The sequence below is a fragment of the Diplotaxodon limnothrissa genome, linkage group LG19 (assembly GCF_057381915.1).
Source record: "Diplotaxodon limnothrissa isolate DT_005_m linkage group LG19, D_limnothrissa_male_GT1.1, whole genome shotgun sequence".
NCBI classification, from domain to species: Eukaryota; Metazoa; Chordata; class Actinopteri; order Cichliformes; family Cichlidae; genus Diplotaxodon; species Diplotaxodon limnothrissa.
Window position 1 is genome coordinate 7,843,099 of NC_140614.1, and position 15,459 is coordinate 7,858,557.

The 15,459-nt window shown below is 39.8% G+C and overlaps 2 protein-coding genes across 4 annotated transcripts; one reads left to right on the forward strand and one right to left on the reverse strand.

Moving 5' to 3' along the window:
• Positions 1 to 200: 200 nt before the first annotated feature.
• On the forward strand, positions 201 to 6,104 carry ahsa1b (AHA1, activator of heat shock protein ATPase homolog 1b). 2 transcript variants are annotated; one of them, XR_014904931.1, is made up of 10 exons: positions 201 to 425; positions 1,748 to 1,938; positions 2,335 to 2,417; positions 2,512 to 2,629; positions 3,886 to 3,977; positions 4,254 to 4,382; positions 4,499 to 4,600; positions 4,726 to 4,777; positions 5,092 to 5,394; positions 5,486 to 6,104. XR_014904931.1 is itself a non-coding variant. In XM_085342852.1 (9 exons), exons 1-9 carry the CDS (start codon positions 346 to 348, stop codon positions 5,262 to 5,264), a joined length of 1,020 nt encoding a protein of 339 aa, XP_085198978.1. In that variant the 5' UTR covers positions 201 to 345; the 3' UTR covers positions 5,265 to 6,104. The 2 variants fall into 2 exon arrangements, 1 of the variants encoding a protein (XP_085198978.1); XM_085342852.1 differs by having other exon boundaries at positions 5,092 to 6,104.
• A 550-nt stretch (positions 6,105 to 6,654) lies between these two features.
• Positions 6,655 to 10,716, reverse strand: LOC146611642 (dr1-associated corepressor). Of its 2 annotated transcripts, none has more exons than XM_085343321.1 (6): positions 10,596 to 10,716; positions 9,988 to 10,060; positions 9,496 to 9,589; positions 7,460 to 7,554; positions 7,231 to 7,330; positions 6,655 to 6,860 (listed from the first exon to the last, which is right to left on the reverse strand). In XM_085343321.1, exons 1-6 carry the CDS (start codon positions 10,635 to 10,637, stop codon positions 6,722 to 6,724), a joined length of 543 nt encoding a protein of 180 aa, XP_085199447.1. In that variant the 5' UTR covers positions 10,638 to 10,716; the 3' UTR covers positions 6,655 to 6,721. The 2 variants fall into 2 exon arrangements, with proteins under 2 accessions (XP_085199447.1, XP_085199448.1); XM_085343322.1 differs by having other exon boundaries at positions 6,793 to 6,860; positions 7,441 to 7,554.
• Between the last annotated feature and the right edge of the window lie 4,743 nt (positions 10,717 to 15,459).

A 15,459-nucleotide genomic window follows, 5' to 3' on the forward strand; every position in this document is an offset into this window, starting at 1 on the left:
ATAAAAACAAGTCTTTTCAAAGTTCATCTATCTGTGTATGTATTTACTTAGTTATTTGCTTACTTACTTATTTTTATTTTTGTAGTTCCAGAAGTCTGCATTCCTAACGCGGAACTATTCTTCAGACTTCCGGCAAAGGGGGGACATTTTTTACCTCCTTCCACAACGTTCCGTTTCCAGCATTTTCTGTGCTCGGCGAGTAAACGCAGGAGCACCGCTTGAGAGCCCGCAGCAGCCAGAGGCTTCTAGAAACAGCGTGCGCATCGGTGGATAGTCACCGGCAGACACCGGCTTTCTGCTTTTAACATTACACAGTTAAACGTTTCTTGTTATTTATTCAACAAAATGGCGAAGTGGGGAGAAGGAGACCCTCGTTGGATTGTAGAGGAGAGAGCTGATGCGACTAATGTCAACAATTGGCATTGGTAAGATCTAATGAAAGGACATTGGTTTTTAGCTGTTAGCCTAATGCTAACACGACACACCGAGCTCCTGTTAGTATCAAACTGTAGTTTATATGTTTAGATTTGGATCAAGTAAGGTTAGGTCATTATTTTGTCTGTAGCCGGCCTCAAGTATTGAGGTATATAAAAGTTTGAAACAATTAGGCGAGCTAACATTGCAGGCGTTCTTAAGTTAGCTTCGCCTGTAGCTAGCCGCTGAAGCTTCAAATGCATGTGTAACGGCTTTTAACATCAGTAGCGTTAAAATGCAGCATGACTAATTGTATCTACTGCAGTATTCTGGTGTAGTAACAAGCTTTATAGTCTCTCGCATTTGGTAAGTTTACGGTTACCAATGTTTCATCGGTTGCACCAGAACACGTGTGGTAGCCCCAATTACAACGTGACTGCATTTTTTATAACTGCCCTACGCAAAATAATACGAATGAATTCATAGTTTGTAAATATGGCATTTGTTCGTCTTCTGTAATGATCCCGGAGCATTTGATTACTGGCTTTTCTCTGTAGCAGCCATACTAAAGGGGCGCTGTCACCAGTCAACTAGAATGTGGTTCTCAGATTTGTCACTTAAGCCGGTCTGTGCCCACCTTCCAGCTGTGGTGACCTCCTAAAATACATTTGTATCTAGCAGAGGATTAGAAAGCTGATGTCAGAGGCCATCTGACTGGGTGATCCAATTGTGACGTCCTGAGTAGTTACCAGTAATGTACACAACAACTGTACACAGTTGTTGTTGTTGTTGGGTGTTTTTTGTTTGATCTCCCCCTTTTGTGTTATGAAGATAAAGAACCCTTCCCACTATATATTGTTTTAAACACATTTAACTAGTGCATAATGAGTGGCCATATAGGGTGAATCTGATTCAGTCATGTGAGGAGAGGTTCCAGTAGGAAAGGCATCTGGTGTAAAGCCTCTGCCAAATTAAACATGTGGAGCTTCCCGCTGTGGCAACTCCTTGTGAATAAGAGAGCAGATCCAAGTACCATGATCTTCCTCTTGCTAGTTTACAATTGATGTGACTGAGCAGGTAAATCTTGGCCAGTCTAGCCTCACATTTGCCAAACGACCAGTGTCAAACAGACATATGTTTGATGACATGTCAGTGCATCTCATGTTTAGGATTCAGAAAACAAATTTCCCAGTTGAGTATGACTGCAAACACTTTGAAAATACATTGAGAAGAAGGCTTGTAAAGTGCACAATCCTTAGTTAAGGTGTTGGGGTTTTTTGTTCCCTGTTCGGATGTGCTCACTTATCTTTGTGGTCTCTGCTGGACTTTGCAGGACGGAAAGAGATGCAACAAACTGGTCATCAGATAAGTTAAAATCTCTGCTTCTTGGATTGAGCGTGGAGAATGAGGAGGGAACGTGTGAAGTGACAGAAGTCAGCAAGGTGGAAGGAGAGGCCTCGATTAATAACCGCAAAGGGAAACTTATTTTCTTTTATGAGTGGAACGTGAAAGCTACTTGGACTGGTAAGTAGAAAACTAGCATTATTGTTTGTTTCATTTAAGGCAGTAGTTTGGTTTTAATTGTATCTCTGAAACTGGTCGTTTGGCTGCTAACAGTGGCAGTTACCGTCATTGCTTCCAGACTATAATTTAGCAGGTACTGAGACTTAATCAGCATTGTGCCAGCTTGTTTGCAAACATCTTGAATGCAGGGCACGATCTCTTATATGGTGAAGTTTTACAGCTCAGCCTTTAACAGGTAGATTTTTATATCTAATAGGGGGAAAAAGCTTCAGTGGCTTATAGAGAAGAGTGACTGAGCTAATATGTTGCATTTTTATTATCGTTACTAAAATAGGAGGCAGGTTTGAAGAGGCTTTGAATCTTTGCTGACATGTTTATTCTTTTTTGTTTGAACAGGAAAGTCAAAAGCAGGAGTCGAGTATAAAGGAACAATTGAAGTTCCAAACCTGTCTGATGAAAATGACATGGAGGATCTTGATGTAAGTTTCACCAAAGCACATGTGCACACTGATTCAGGCTGGCTGGAAGGTGGAGGAAGAGTTTACCGAGTTTACTTTCCTGTGTCGTGTCCAGATTTCTGTATCGTTGAACAAAGATGAACCCGACACGCTGCTGATGAACCTGATGAAAACGAAAGGAGTGGATAAATTCCGCGACGCATTGCAGAGCTACGTTGGGTTCTTAAAAACAGGTGAGCTAACGAACAGCAAATTTCTCCCAGAGCCTAATTGCTGAACACATTGAGATTATGCATGATTGTAAATCGTTAAACTCTTTTTGGGTAGAATTTGCGTTAAGAGTTTGCCAGATTCAGTTTAGGTCAAAGAAAAGGGTCAAATGCTTACCGTATTTTCCGGACTACAAAGCGCACCTGAATATTAGCCGCACAAGCTAAAATCAGGGGAAAATCCTGTTTTGTACATACATTAGCCGCACCTGACTTAAAGCCGCAGGTGTTTCAATGTTGACTCATCATATGTAAGAGAATATGCACAAAGGGAATTGTCAGGAAAGAGATGGCTGTTTGGAGACACACCCCTTTTATTAATATTTTGAAAAACAAGTTAGGGGTACATATTTGCATAACTTTTTAGGGTATATGTACAAGTACCGGTAATTACAAGTACAAAACATGTACTGTGCTTCATAAATGAGTAACAAATGTAGTACATAACAGTAACCTACAGCACACCAGAAAAATAGATTCAGCCTACCTTTTAGGCTCAGGTGCAGTGACACGGCTTTAACAAGAAGAAAAGTCAGTCATTCACCACCATCTTTCTCTTCTTCCTGCGCTCTAAAACCACCAAAGTCCTCTTCTCCAGTGTCGGATACGAACAGGCTCAGGATGGCTACGTCATCCACTCTCAGCTTCTTTCCTTCGTTGTCACTTTCAAAACCAAAGAAATCCTCGTTGTCAGTGTCAGAGTCGAACACCCTCTGAAGGGCCGTGGCGGTGTCCTCCTCTCCATCATGCAGCAGTCCAGCCCTTCGAAATCCGTTGGTGATCATGGATGTTTTCACACTTTTCCACGCTGTCAGAATCCAGTGGTGGAGTTGGGCATAACTTGCTTTTCGCAAGTTTATCGCCGCTCATCATCCACGCCTCCAGCTGAACGCGTAGTGCTACTTTGAAGTTTGTTTTTCGCGCTACTTCGTACGGCACTACGTTGCCTGGCGGATGGACATGTGACCAACATACCACTCTTGAACCCCGATACTGTGTGTCTGATCACATGCCCTTCCGCCAGGCAACGTAGTGCCGTACAAGAGCGGAACAAACAAAACAAATCGTCTTACGATATCACAAAAATCATGGACAATCCATAGAAAAGCCGCACCTGACTAAAAGCCGCAGGGTTCAAAGCTTGTGCAAAAAGTAGCGGCTTATAGCCCGAAAATTGCGGTATATTTATACAAATTCTTCTTTCTTTTTTTTAATTGCAGAATTCACACAGGGGATGATCCTACCCACAGCCAATGGTGTGGCCAAACCACAGTCCACATCACAGTCCAAAGCTAAGCTGGATAAAACTGAGGTTGGTGCACATCAATCACATAGTAAAGATTTTGGACTTTGACACTCACTTTGTCCCCATTTTATTTACTCTGATACCCGAAGCAGTGTTAAGCCTGCTTTCTGTGGTTAAATTCCCACCATTCAGTTGTTGTTCATGTCAGATTACGTGGAAGGTTTAAAGCAGTTTCTAGTTACGTCAAAAATTATGACGTTTCTGCAGAAGTCTAAACCAGGCTTTAGTTATGGCACATAAACTGATCCGTGCTCACCAGACTTCTATGCTTGTGTGGAACAGATTTCCTCCTCTGCCAGCACAGCCACTCCCGTCAACACCGGCGTCAAGATCCCCACCTGTAAATTTACATTGAAAGAAACGTTTCTCACCTCACCAGCTGAACTCTACAGGGTCTTTCTGAACAGAGAGGTGAGCCTCAGCTGTGTGTTTGATTGGAAACCCAGGCTGTGGTTGTGTCTTGTTAAGTCTTTCAGTAAAAATGGACTTTGCTTCTTTTGATTTTGGGGCTTCTTGTCAATAAACAGATGGTTCAGGCGTTCACGCGTGGTTCAGCCACAGTGGATGGAGAGAAGGGCGGAAAGTTTCGTCTGCTAGATGGAAATATTCTGGGCGAGTTCACAGAGCTGGTGAGTCTGATCTATGACATTTAAAAATAAGCATTTGTGTATATGAATCATTTACTTGACTGTACTGCACCACATTAACGTCACTTTACCTGAGTAAATTCTAACACAAGTCCTCTTGCTTTCAGGTTCCAGATGAGAAAATAGTTATGAAGTGGCGGTATAACACCTGGCCCTGTGGTAGGTTTCTATTTTTCAGTATGTGGGAACAGTGCTTACTATCATACAACAAACTGGACCATTTAAATTCAAATTTGAAAAAAAAATGTACTAGTATAGATGAATTCAAACACATAAACTGTGAAATAATAATTGCACAGCAGTGGTTTGTGTTATGGCTCAATAAAAAGGTCAGCTTTTCATTCACCTACTATAATTTTATCCTCATCTGTAGCTCACTTCAGGGTCAAAAATTATCTCCTCGGATCTCTCTTCCTTTTATGCTATCGTGCTTTTATAGTTAAAAGTATGGATTTATTTTTTTTTTGCCACAGAGCACTACGCCACGATCACAATGACGTTCTTGGACCGGAGCAGCGAGACAGAGCTGAAGGTGGAGTATCGAGGCGTCCCAAACAGCCAGGAGGAGCAGACGAAAGAGGGCTGGAAGAGATACTACTTCGAATCTATTAAACAGACATTTGGCTACGGAGCACGGCTCTTCTGAAAACTGTGTACTGTAGTGCTGTTTTGTTTTGGTTTTCTTTCCTGTTTTGGATTTTTAATCTTTTGTCCTTCGATCTCTGGCACATCCGACTGTAAACTCAGAGCACGACTTAACAGAAGAGACAGCATAAGTGAGGCCAATCCATCACCTCTCTGTGTGTAAATGTTTTCTTTTCTGAGCATATTTAAAATCAATCTTTGTTTTTGTTCCCCCTCCTTCAGTATTTGGATCAGTTGTTCAAAGGAGAATGAATGGACCGTGCCTTTGGGACTCGGGATAAATAATGGATTGAATAAAACAAAGGGATCTATCGCACCACTACTTCAAATTGGCCTCTACGTCTATAAATATGTAATTATTGCAGGAGATAAACAGAAATGTTTTCTTTTATTTGAAAAACAATGTTTAAAAAATGAATGTTTATTTTTTACTTGTATTGCTCATTTTGAGTCATTGTAGTGAAGATGCATGTTTTCACTGCCCCCCATGTGGAAGAATGACGTCCGATCACCTGCAGCGGAGCAGGACTGTACTCCAGCTTGTTCCTCTGAGACTAGATTGGATGCTCATTACAAGTGTAGCGTCTGTCAGCGTGGATCAGCAGGAGGAACGTTAGCGAACCTCATCAGTGCTGGGACATGGAAACAGTCTCACCTCCTCATGCAGGTCACTGCGTAGCAACTGAAGAGAGATGTTTTTGCTTTATTTGGTTTCAAAATGTTAAAAAAAAAAAAATCCAGTAAAAATAACCTTTCAGAACAGAGTGCATCTATTTATTCCTCATTTCACGCCATCACAGTGTAAAAAGGTTAGTTTACTGGAATAAACCAATCCCTATATGCTTGCGACTTGTTTTTATTCAACTTCTTTACATTCGAACTATCTGGAGATTCCAATTATTTATTTACATAAGTTATTTATTTTCATATATGCAAAAATCTTTAAAACTTTTAATTTACAAGTGCTCTAAAAATAGACACCACAAAGGCCACTATTTCTTAAAATAAGCACTTAGTTTGGTTTTAAAGATTGCTGCACATCCTACCGGAAAACAAAAACAAGCAAAAAATAAAGTAATACACTGAAAGCATCTAATTTGTATCAAAGAATATACATCTTCAAAATACAGTTAAAAAAAAAAAAAGAGCTGCACACTGTCTAAAAGTGTTCCAGAATAATCTCAAAACTCAATATTGTAATCTAAATAGCATCATTATTCAAGCATGTACTGCTCTACAAACACAATTTCCTAATCAGCAAGAAGAAGGAAAAAAAAAAATCTACAACTCAGTGCAAACTTCCACAAAAGATTCAAGTGATCCTAAAATATATCTGCTCCAAACAAAGATCCCTTATCCTCCCAAGAAAAGGAACTCTTTATTTACCCAAAAGCTGGACTTGAGCTAACGAAACAACTTGTACGTAGACGTCAGCTGAAGTATTGCGATTACTTAGCCTCACTTATTTGTGACCAAAATCCAGGACAGCAGAGACAAAAGACAAATGTAAGGAGACATAATGAAATGAGGCGCTGCTGTGACTTCACAGCGGCTTCCGCTGGTTGCACAGTCATAAGCAGATGTAGAGCTCCGACTCCTGGAAGGAGGAGAGGAAATGATTGACTAACTGAAACAAGAAGGGGTATTAACATGTCCGCAAAGTTCATAAGCTCTTAGTAACCAAGGTAACTGATAAGAATTTGTTCTCCGTCTTCACCCTTTCACCCACGGATCACCACAACCGTTCTCTAGACAAGACAAACACTGCTGAGGTAAGAAGTACTCTACACTTTTTCAGAGTAAAATTATCACTATGGCCTCAAGGGGGCGCTGCTGCAGCTTTTAGCATGCAACACAAAAGTGTCCACTACTGCTTGAGTGCCAGAAACACAAGTACACACATTCTGAGAGCTGATTGGTTCGGTTCGCATGTTAGTTGGAGTAAGATTTTTTTAGTTACTACGTACGCTGGCACTCGAGTCGTTGTCAAGTGAGTCGAGGCTACCATGCGGAGCCATTTCCTCCACTTCAGGTGGTTTTTTAACAGAAACTTCATGCTGTTTGTTCCTTGAAACAAAGAAAAGGTCAATTATCATAAGAATTTAATAATGTTGAGGGCATTTGGAGGCTTTTTAAGAAGGAATTAGTTACATTGACATTAAAGGTACACTCTCTACCTGTATAAAGGCCACATACTCATGCTTCTGTTGTCCTTCTGGCTTGTAGGCGTGGTTTGTGCTACCAAGTCTTTGAGAAAATGGAAGAGCTTTTCTGACTCTATGCATTGCTTCCTATAAAAGCACAAAATGTAATACATTATATGCCAACTTTTCATATACATGCATGTGAACGACATGCTAAAGAGAAAAAAAAGCAAACAAACTGACAGTATATTGATTTCATTTGCTTTTTTTGTTAAATATTCAATTTATTTTATTGGGGATAACTAATGTTAAGAGCCTAGGAACTGTTTTAAAAACAACAGCATACAGTATTCTTGATTCTTGAGCCACCGCTGATTCTTTATATAAAAAAAAAACAGACTTTTCTTATAATTTCTTATAAAATGGTCCAGAACAATAACTCCCCAAGCTTTCTGAAGGTCTTTCAAAGTTTTTCTTCAAACATTGGCCTCTTTTTCACTAACTTTCAGTCCAGTCCTTGTACCTGAATATTTTTATAGGAATGGTTTTTGTTTATGCTACTTAACATTGACCTATGAACCTTAAAAGGCCACGTAACTAAAGTAAGACGACCCATTTTGGTCTCATCCTTAACAAATAGGGTGGGGGGGGGGTGGGGGGGTGGGGGTCATTAAAGACCTGGCACAGGACCTAAAAGCTGCATTTGAACCTTCAATTGATCCATCTCTGTTTCGCTCAAGCCTCATCAGAAATGATCTCAGTGGAATGGTGGCTGTCAAGAAGCCATTAGTAAGGAAGGGAAACAGAGGAAAAAGGCTGAGGTATGCCAAAATATACAAAAACATGACTGAAAATCAGAGGCAACAATGGCAAAATGACACAACATTTGAAATTTTTGGTTCAAATTGTTGTGAAGCAGTATGGAAGAGTTCAGGAGAAAGGCACAACATGTCTGTTTGCAGCCATCTGTAAAACATGGTAGAGGTTCTGCCAAGTTTGAAAAGCAATGCCAGCATCACTGGCTGCAGGATCATGTGATCCCCAGCATCACTGGCTACCAACACATGACGCTACCATCAGATTTTGATCCACCATGCAAAAACAAAGTATCTAATTGGCAGAATTTCATTTGTCAGCATGACCATACACACTTCCAATGCAGTAAAAGCATACATGGACAGAAAAAACACACAGTGGGACAATATCAGTCATGGATTGGCCTCCCAAGACTCTGGACCTCAAAATCAGTGAAGCAATCTTGGATTGTCATCACAGAGATCACAACAAAAGGCAGCCAACATCGAAAGAAGAGCTTTGAATGTCCTTCAAAAATCCTGGAGAACTATTCCCACTTAATGAAATGACAAGACGGAGATTTCAGGCTGTGTTGAAGAATGAAGGTCCTCGTACCAAATATCGATTTTCATGGTTGTTAAAAATGTACAAACTCTATGTTTTATAAGTATGTCGGTGCATGTTTCAATAAATCGCTGCATCTATTTTCCATTTTCCTAGCAAAGTATAAAGAAGTAAGAGGTGGATCAAGATTGTTGCACAGTACTGTAACCTGTTCAGTCATTTTTTTAGTTGAAATTTGTGAGGAACCTCGTGCGTAGTAAGTCTGAGTGAATGCTGTCATATTCAGTTAGATATGAACAAGATTATAATTGCACGTATGTCTTCTTCATCTTCACAAAAGACAGTTTGCACGCCTGCAGCAGTCGAAGGTGCGCATAGATCTCGTGAAAATATCTGCCTCACTTACACTCATAATATTTCTCTTCCAGTGTGAAACCCTAAAGCACTGCTTTCAGAGATGAGGACAGAAAGTGAAACAGGTCATGTGAACCAGACTCACTGACAATAGGAGCTGGCTTTAGTTTATTGCTTCCAGCTGTTTTTGGAAGTCTTTCATCTAAATGTTCTTCTGTGAGCATAGAGTGTTGCATGCATTTACGCACAGGGCACAACACTGCTGATTTCATTAATTACGTCTACATATACCATCATTTTAGCATCTTGGTTGGATTAGTCTTGATTAATTCATAATCTCATATACTTGAGCTCAAATAACAAAGTCTTACTTACATGTGAGCCACAGACACAACAGCGCTGAGCTTGGACTCTGTAATCACGCAGGTTTTGGTCAGCAGAGACTTCAGGAATATCTCCAAGGCCCGAGCTTATTGATGCAGTATGGGATTTCACAGCTCTACAACACTTTCAGCATGTATTTACATACTTGCTTTGACATAATACAGTTACCATTTAACACTAGCTAACATCAAATATCCACACCATCACAGCAGAAAACAGTTCCTATCACCTGGAGGGATGTATCTTAGTGCAATAAACTGAACAATTTATTGTTGAGCCATTGTGTGTATTCGCTTTAATCAGCCTAAATTAATGTTTAATTCAGTCTAACCAATATCCAATACCTAAAACAACAAGATTCATTAGGACAGTTTATTTATTTTGCTAAGCGATTGGCACTTGAACGCAACTGACTTTAACTCCCAGCAAGTGCCTCAGGAGAAGCTGGAAGAAGATGCTGCTTCGGCAACTCATAAAGGATACATATGATTACAGGAACTGCCATCGCCATCCGGCCCACCTCAGCGTCCTTCTGCATGATTTTTCTGATGCGCCTCTGGCAACAATATCAAAGAGTTTACAGCTGTTCAAGCAAATGGAAGTTACGGTGCATTGAGGAGCACTGAGTAAACTGCATGTAACTGATGAAATAACTGTTAATAGCAGCTGAAGGTGGGTTTTTTTTAATGGTTCATATGTGAAAAACAATGTGTGACATGTATGTACCAACTATTTATACTACAAAATAGGCCTACATACATTTCATTAAAAAGGAAAACAAGTTTCCCAACCACAACATAAAAAATGGAAGGAACAGAAAGCACAACGTCCTGCAAACTCGTATTCATTGAAAAAACATCGAAACACCTTATATAATGGTACCGTTTTTTGTTGTTGTTTTTTAACGAGTAAGTAATTTAGCCTAGTAGAGCTAAAGCATTTTTATTAACATATCTCCTAGTTTGCTAGGCTAGCTCGCTAATAAACATGATTTCCAGCAGTCTTTGAATGCAACAGTTGTCACACGACTACAGTTACCCGTTAGCTCGTTTGGCAGCTTTAATTTTCCACATTATTCCACATTTACTCACAGCAGGGAAGCGTACGTTATATCTTCTCTTCTGTCCGGACATTTTCGTCGCTTTAATCCGCGCCGCTCGAACACAGTTTTCATATTTTTACCGCAAATCGCTGCTTCGTCCATATGTTTACCTTCAGCAGGAAGAACCCCGCAAAAAATGCCCCAGAAAAGAAAAAACACACACCTGAGGTCAACCTGTCCTGACCCCGACAATGACGTCATCACACTGGCGCGTTAACAACTCGTGCTAAAAATGGTTTTAAAAAAATTCAAAACGTTAACTATTTAGGACTTTAGATACCATTGATGTCAGTTCAAATGTATTTATATAGTACCAGTTCACAACAACATTCTCAGCAAGACGCTTTACGTTGTCAGGTAAAGACCTTACAATATTAGAAACAAAGTCCAATAATCAGATGGCCCCCTATGAGCAAGCTCTTGGCGACAGTGGGAAGGAAAAACTCATTTTTAAAAGCACAAAACCTCCAGCAGAACCAGGTTCAGGGGTTGGGGTGATTGGAAAGAGATAAGAGCAGCGTGAGACAGGACAAAACACACACATGGGAGAAAAAGCCCGAGTTTAATCATCGCTAATGATCAAATTCAATCGAGTTGGATAAACACTTGGAGAGGGAAGAAAGACAAATAAAGTAGAAACACTCAATCCATGGGATATGGGAAGGCCTCAGCAGCCTAGGCCTATTCCAGTATAATCAAGAGATGGTTCAGGGTCACCTTATCCAACACTAATTATAATCTTTATCAAAAACCAAAATTTTAAGCCTAACCTTAAAAGTAGAGAGGGTGTCCAAAAAGTCCAAACTGGAAGCTGGTTCAACAGAAGAGGGCCTGAAAGCTGCCTCTGTCAGGATAATGGGACAAATGTATAATGGGACAAATGACACCTAAAGGACATATCCTGTCAGCAATAACTCCAACATTCCTCACAATGTTACTGTTACTTAACATAGCCATTATTTGATTTATATTGGAATTCATCTATTTATTCATTAATATTACCTACAGCTAACATGACAAATTAAAAAATAAAAGCATGTCCTATAGGCTGCTTTTCAGATTTTGCAGCATTTAGGCCATATATAGGGCCCTCCCCTGCACCACTATGTGCAATTAAAAAAATGAGTGGATGTATGAATTTTGCATTTACTATATTACTGCATGAAAACATCCACATTAATCATGTTAAGTACACAAATAAAGAAATACATATTATTAAATAAGAAGATTTCAAGTTTTTCTGTTGTGGCCACAGGATATTTTTAACACTGAAAGTCCTCTTACATAAGTTCACATTTTAAAGCTGGCCATTTTGCTTTTTTAATACTTCACACAGTTTTTGTTTGCATTCACGCACCATCTGCTGGACTGAAGACCACCCGGAAAACACGGATGTTTTCATTTGCTTGCGGTGACATATTGATCTTCAGCAGAGTATCACTCTGTCTGGACCACTCTGGCTTCACTAATGACTGCAAAGGTTAATCAGATAAGGTTAATCAGTACTCACTGAAAAAGATTATGTAAGACTAATAAAGCATCGACACCAGCAGGATAACTGTTATCTTTACTTTATGCATGCATGTTCTTTTTTTAAACATATTTGTGCCGACTGGTGGTAATTGGTGCATTTTTCATTAACACTTCTAGTCTCAACTAGTTTAGATTTTAACCATTTATAACCTGGGACATTTTTTTTCATGTAGCACCTTTATGGAAAAGGAGAAAAATATAACCAGCCATTATTTCAATTCAAATATATCAACGGGATTTTGGAATAAAAGCATCTTTCTGCTTCTAAGCATTTTATTTGTAGTACTTTTCTTACATACAATTTTAGATCATAAGAATATAAAGGTTAAGTAAGGGATGTCAAACTCATTTTAGATCATGGGCCACACACAGTACAGTCAGCCCACTTTGAGTTTGAACTAGTGAAACTCACCTTTCTGTCAGCGTAAAGAAGTTTAAATACACATTTAATCCCTGACATAGATTATATAAGAAAAAGTGCAATTTCAGCTGTAAATCTAAGTGCTATCGAAATGACAAAGAAATGCTGCTGAAGTAAATGAAAGAAATTACACAACTCTTTTGCAAAATTACAGAAACTTCATGGTAGCTCATTGCCCAGAAAGATTTTTTTAATGTAAACTCATTGTAAATAAGAAAAAAGAAAAGAAAAAAGAATTGTAGGTATTGAAAAAACAGGAATGTTGTTTATTTATTACTTTGGTATATTATGAATTGCCATGTGTGAGATCTTTATCAGAGAAAAGTTGTAAAAGGTATGAAAATACAGTTAAAAGTCCAAAGTTTATGCCCTCCTTTACAGTTTTTGACTCTATCCAATGGGCCAGATTCCTGAGCCAATTCTGGCCCCCGGGCCTTATGTTTCACACCCCTGGTTTAGGCCGTCTGCAGTCAAACAAATAAATCCAATTTTCTGCTGATGTGACTGCCTCACCATTAATGAGTGAACTAAAAAAAACTTAAAATAATATTCACTGCATCTTGATGCATTCTCAATCATCCAGGTAAGTAAATCTCCAAAAGCTGATTCTGTTCATCTGGACGTAGCGTGCAGATAACGCTACGTCCAGATGAACAGAATCAACTTTTGGAGAATATTCACTGCATTCTTATAAAATAACATTGCCCCTCAGCCCATAAAATGCCCTACAACCTGGCATGTTGCAGACCTGGGATTGATTTTCTGCTGAGACGTGCAGATAAATATCTCAACCCTAATTCAGGAAGTGTGGCCTAACAACATTAAAATCAGTTACACTGCCTGATAAAGGTGCATGGCATTGAATATTTATGTGTGGTGGTTGTGGGGAGAGCAAACAAAACAGCCTCCAGTGTGTTTGAGGGGGAGTTTTGAACTTAAGAATCTTGCAGGTGGGGATCTGAGTTTTTGTTTCCCCTCAAGGAATCAACTCGAGTCTTTCCACAGAGAGGAATTTACAGCCACTGTAACTGTAACACTGACTATACAAGAGAGGGAAAAGAAGAGAAATAAACCCAGCCCTGCCAGGACCATGACAAATAGTAATATCTGGCATATTTAGCCAGCTTAGAGTGCTGAGTTCATTATACATTCATAGCACATCATAACAGAATGGAAAAAGTAGTGTTATGTAACGCCACCTGGTGGACAGCTTTTGTGTAGAATAAAGACTCGACAGAGGGATTGGAATCCCACAACTCTGAGTTTTGTTCACTTGAAAAGTTGTAGTACTCGAGACACAAACGAGAGAAATAAAAAAAAAAAGCCTTCTGTGTTGGTTTGCAGGTCCCTGACACGTGGAGCTCAGTCAGTGCATCTTGGAGCATTAGGCCAGTCTACCCGGCCCATTCAGAGGTGGCTATCTTAGTCCTTTCACATTTCTCAGATTGCACATACTGGATTCCTCTCCTTGACTCCTATCCTTAACCCCCTTTGTACTTCCCACCAGTGATGCAGGCAGAGGAGAGAGGGGTGGAGTCAGCAGGCCTTTGACAAAATAAGAGCACCTCTCTTCAACGCTTCATTTTAAAGCAATTTCAGGTAAATATGATCTTTGGCTCAACTGCATTATAACTTATTGTCGTTATTTTTTATTTTATTAGCCCAACTACATCTGCATTTTATGATGTAGCAATGTTAATAGGGTGTTATATTTTCTGGGCAACTTTCAATTCAATTCACAGCACAGTGCAATTAGAAAAGACATGACACTTTTTATTAATGCACACAGAAACAGTGAAGGGCAGACAGATTGGTCATGCTACATAATTGAAACAACATCTGTGTGCTAGACTTCGTTCATACACTGAAGGTGAAAACGCTTCTGAAGAGAGTGCATTCATACGTCCTGTGTTACAGCTCCTCCTGCATCGTCTTTTTCCTCTTTCCAGGTGATGAGTATGCAAAATTCAGGAAAATGTGAACGCAAGGCCTTAACTTTTGCTCACTTTCAATCCACCAAGATCCGTGTTAGCAGTTCAGTTGGTTTCTAACTTATTAATTTAGTTTTATATCATCTAGCCACTAGAAGCAAAGCTAGAAGTGTCTTACCTGGGCTAAGGAGAAAAAGAACTGGAATTCATTTCAAGGCTGTGGAAAGAGTGGAGAGGCTGAAAATGCAACCTGTTTGAAGTCCAGTGTAAAGTTTCCACACTCTGTGATGATTTGGGGTACTGTGTCAATTGCTTGATGCTGGTGATGGTTGGTCCATTGTGTTTTATAAAGTCCAAACTCAAAACTGCCGTCAACCAGAAGATCTTAGAACACTTTGCAGCTGCCCACAGAGCCAAAACTAAATAGCCAAACGGTTTGCCGATGATGCTGTTACTGCCAATAGAGAAACTGTTGTGCATTGAGAGGAATATGAGAAATGCCCAACCAATAATACAACTGAGCTGAGGGCCACTATCAACTGTCCCCATGTCACATCACACTGATGTAGTAATGCATAGTAAAGCAGCCCCAACCAAAGATTATGTGTATGCAGAAGAGCATCTCTGAATGTACAACATGTAAAACCTTGAAGCAGATGGCCTACAGCAGCAGAAGACCACACCGGAAACCACTCCTGTCACACAAGAACAAGTTTTGACTTCTGCTGCAATATTCACATGGTAGGCTCAGAAATTAGGCATTTACAGCATTTCATCCTGCAGCAGTGGTTCTGACTGATGGTGATATGGTGGTGTGTGCATTTTTGAGCTCCTTAATACCAACTGGACATTGCTTAAGTGCCACAGCCCAAGTTTTGCTGCTGAGCATTTCCGTCCCTTTATGACCACAGTGTCTCATCTTCTGATGCCTGCTTCCAGCATGTTAATATGCCATATCACAAAGCCCA

Coding starts and splice junctions, on each gene's coding strand:
- ahsa1b (XM_085342852.1), top strand. CDS start 346: ATGGCGAAGTGGGGAGAAGGAGACCCTCGTTGGATTGTAGAGGAGAGA. Junction 4,601..4,725: donor TGGGCGAGTTCACAGAGCTG/GTGAGTCTGATC, acceptor TCTTGCTTTCAG/GTTCCAGATGAGAAAATAGT. Junction 4,778..5,091: donor GTATAACACCTGGCCCTGTG/GTAGGTTTCTAT, acceptor TTTTTGCCACAG/AGCACTACGCCACGATCACA.
- LOC146611642 (XM_085343321.1), bottom strand. CDS start 10,637: ATGTCCGGACAGAAGAGAAGATATAACGTACGCTTCCCTGCT. Junction 10,061..10,595: donor ATAACGTACGCTTCCCTGCT/GTGAGTAAATGT, acceptor TATTGTTGCCAG/AGGCGCATCAGAAAAATCAT. Junction 9,590..9,987: donor GGCAGTTCCTGTAATCATAT/GTATCCTTTATG, acceptor TGCATCAATAAG/CTCGGGCCTTGGAGATATTC.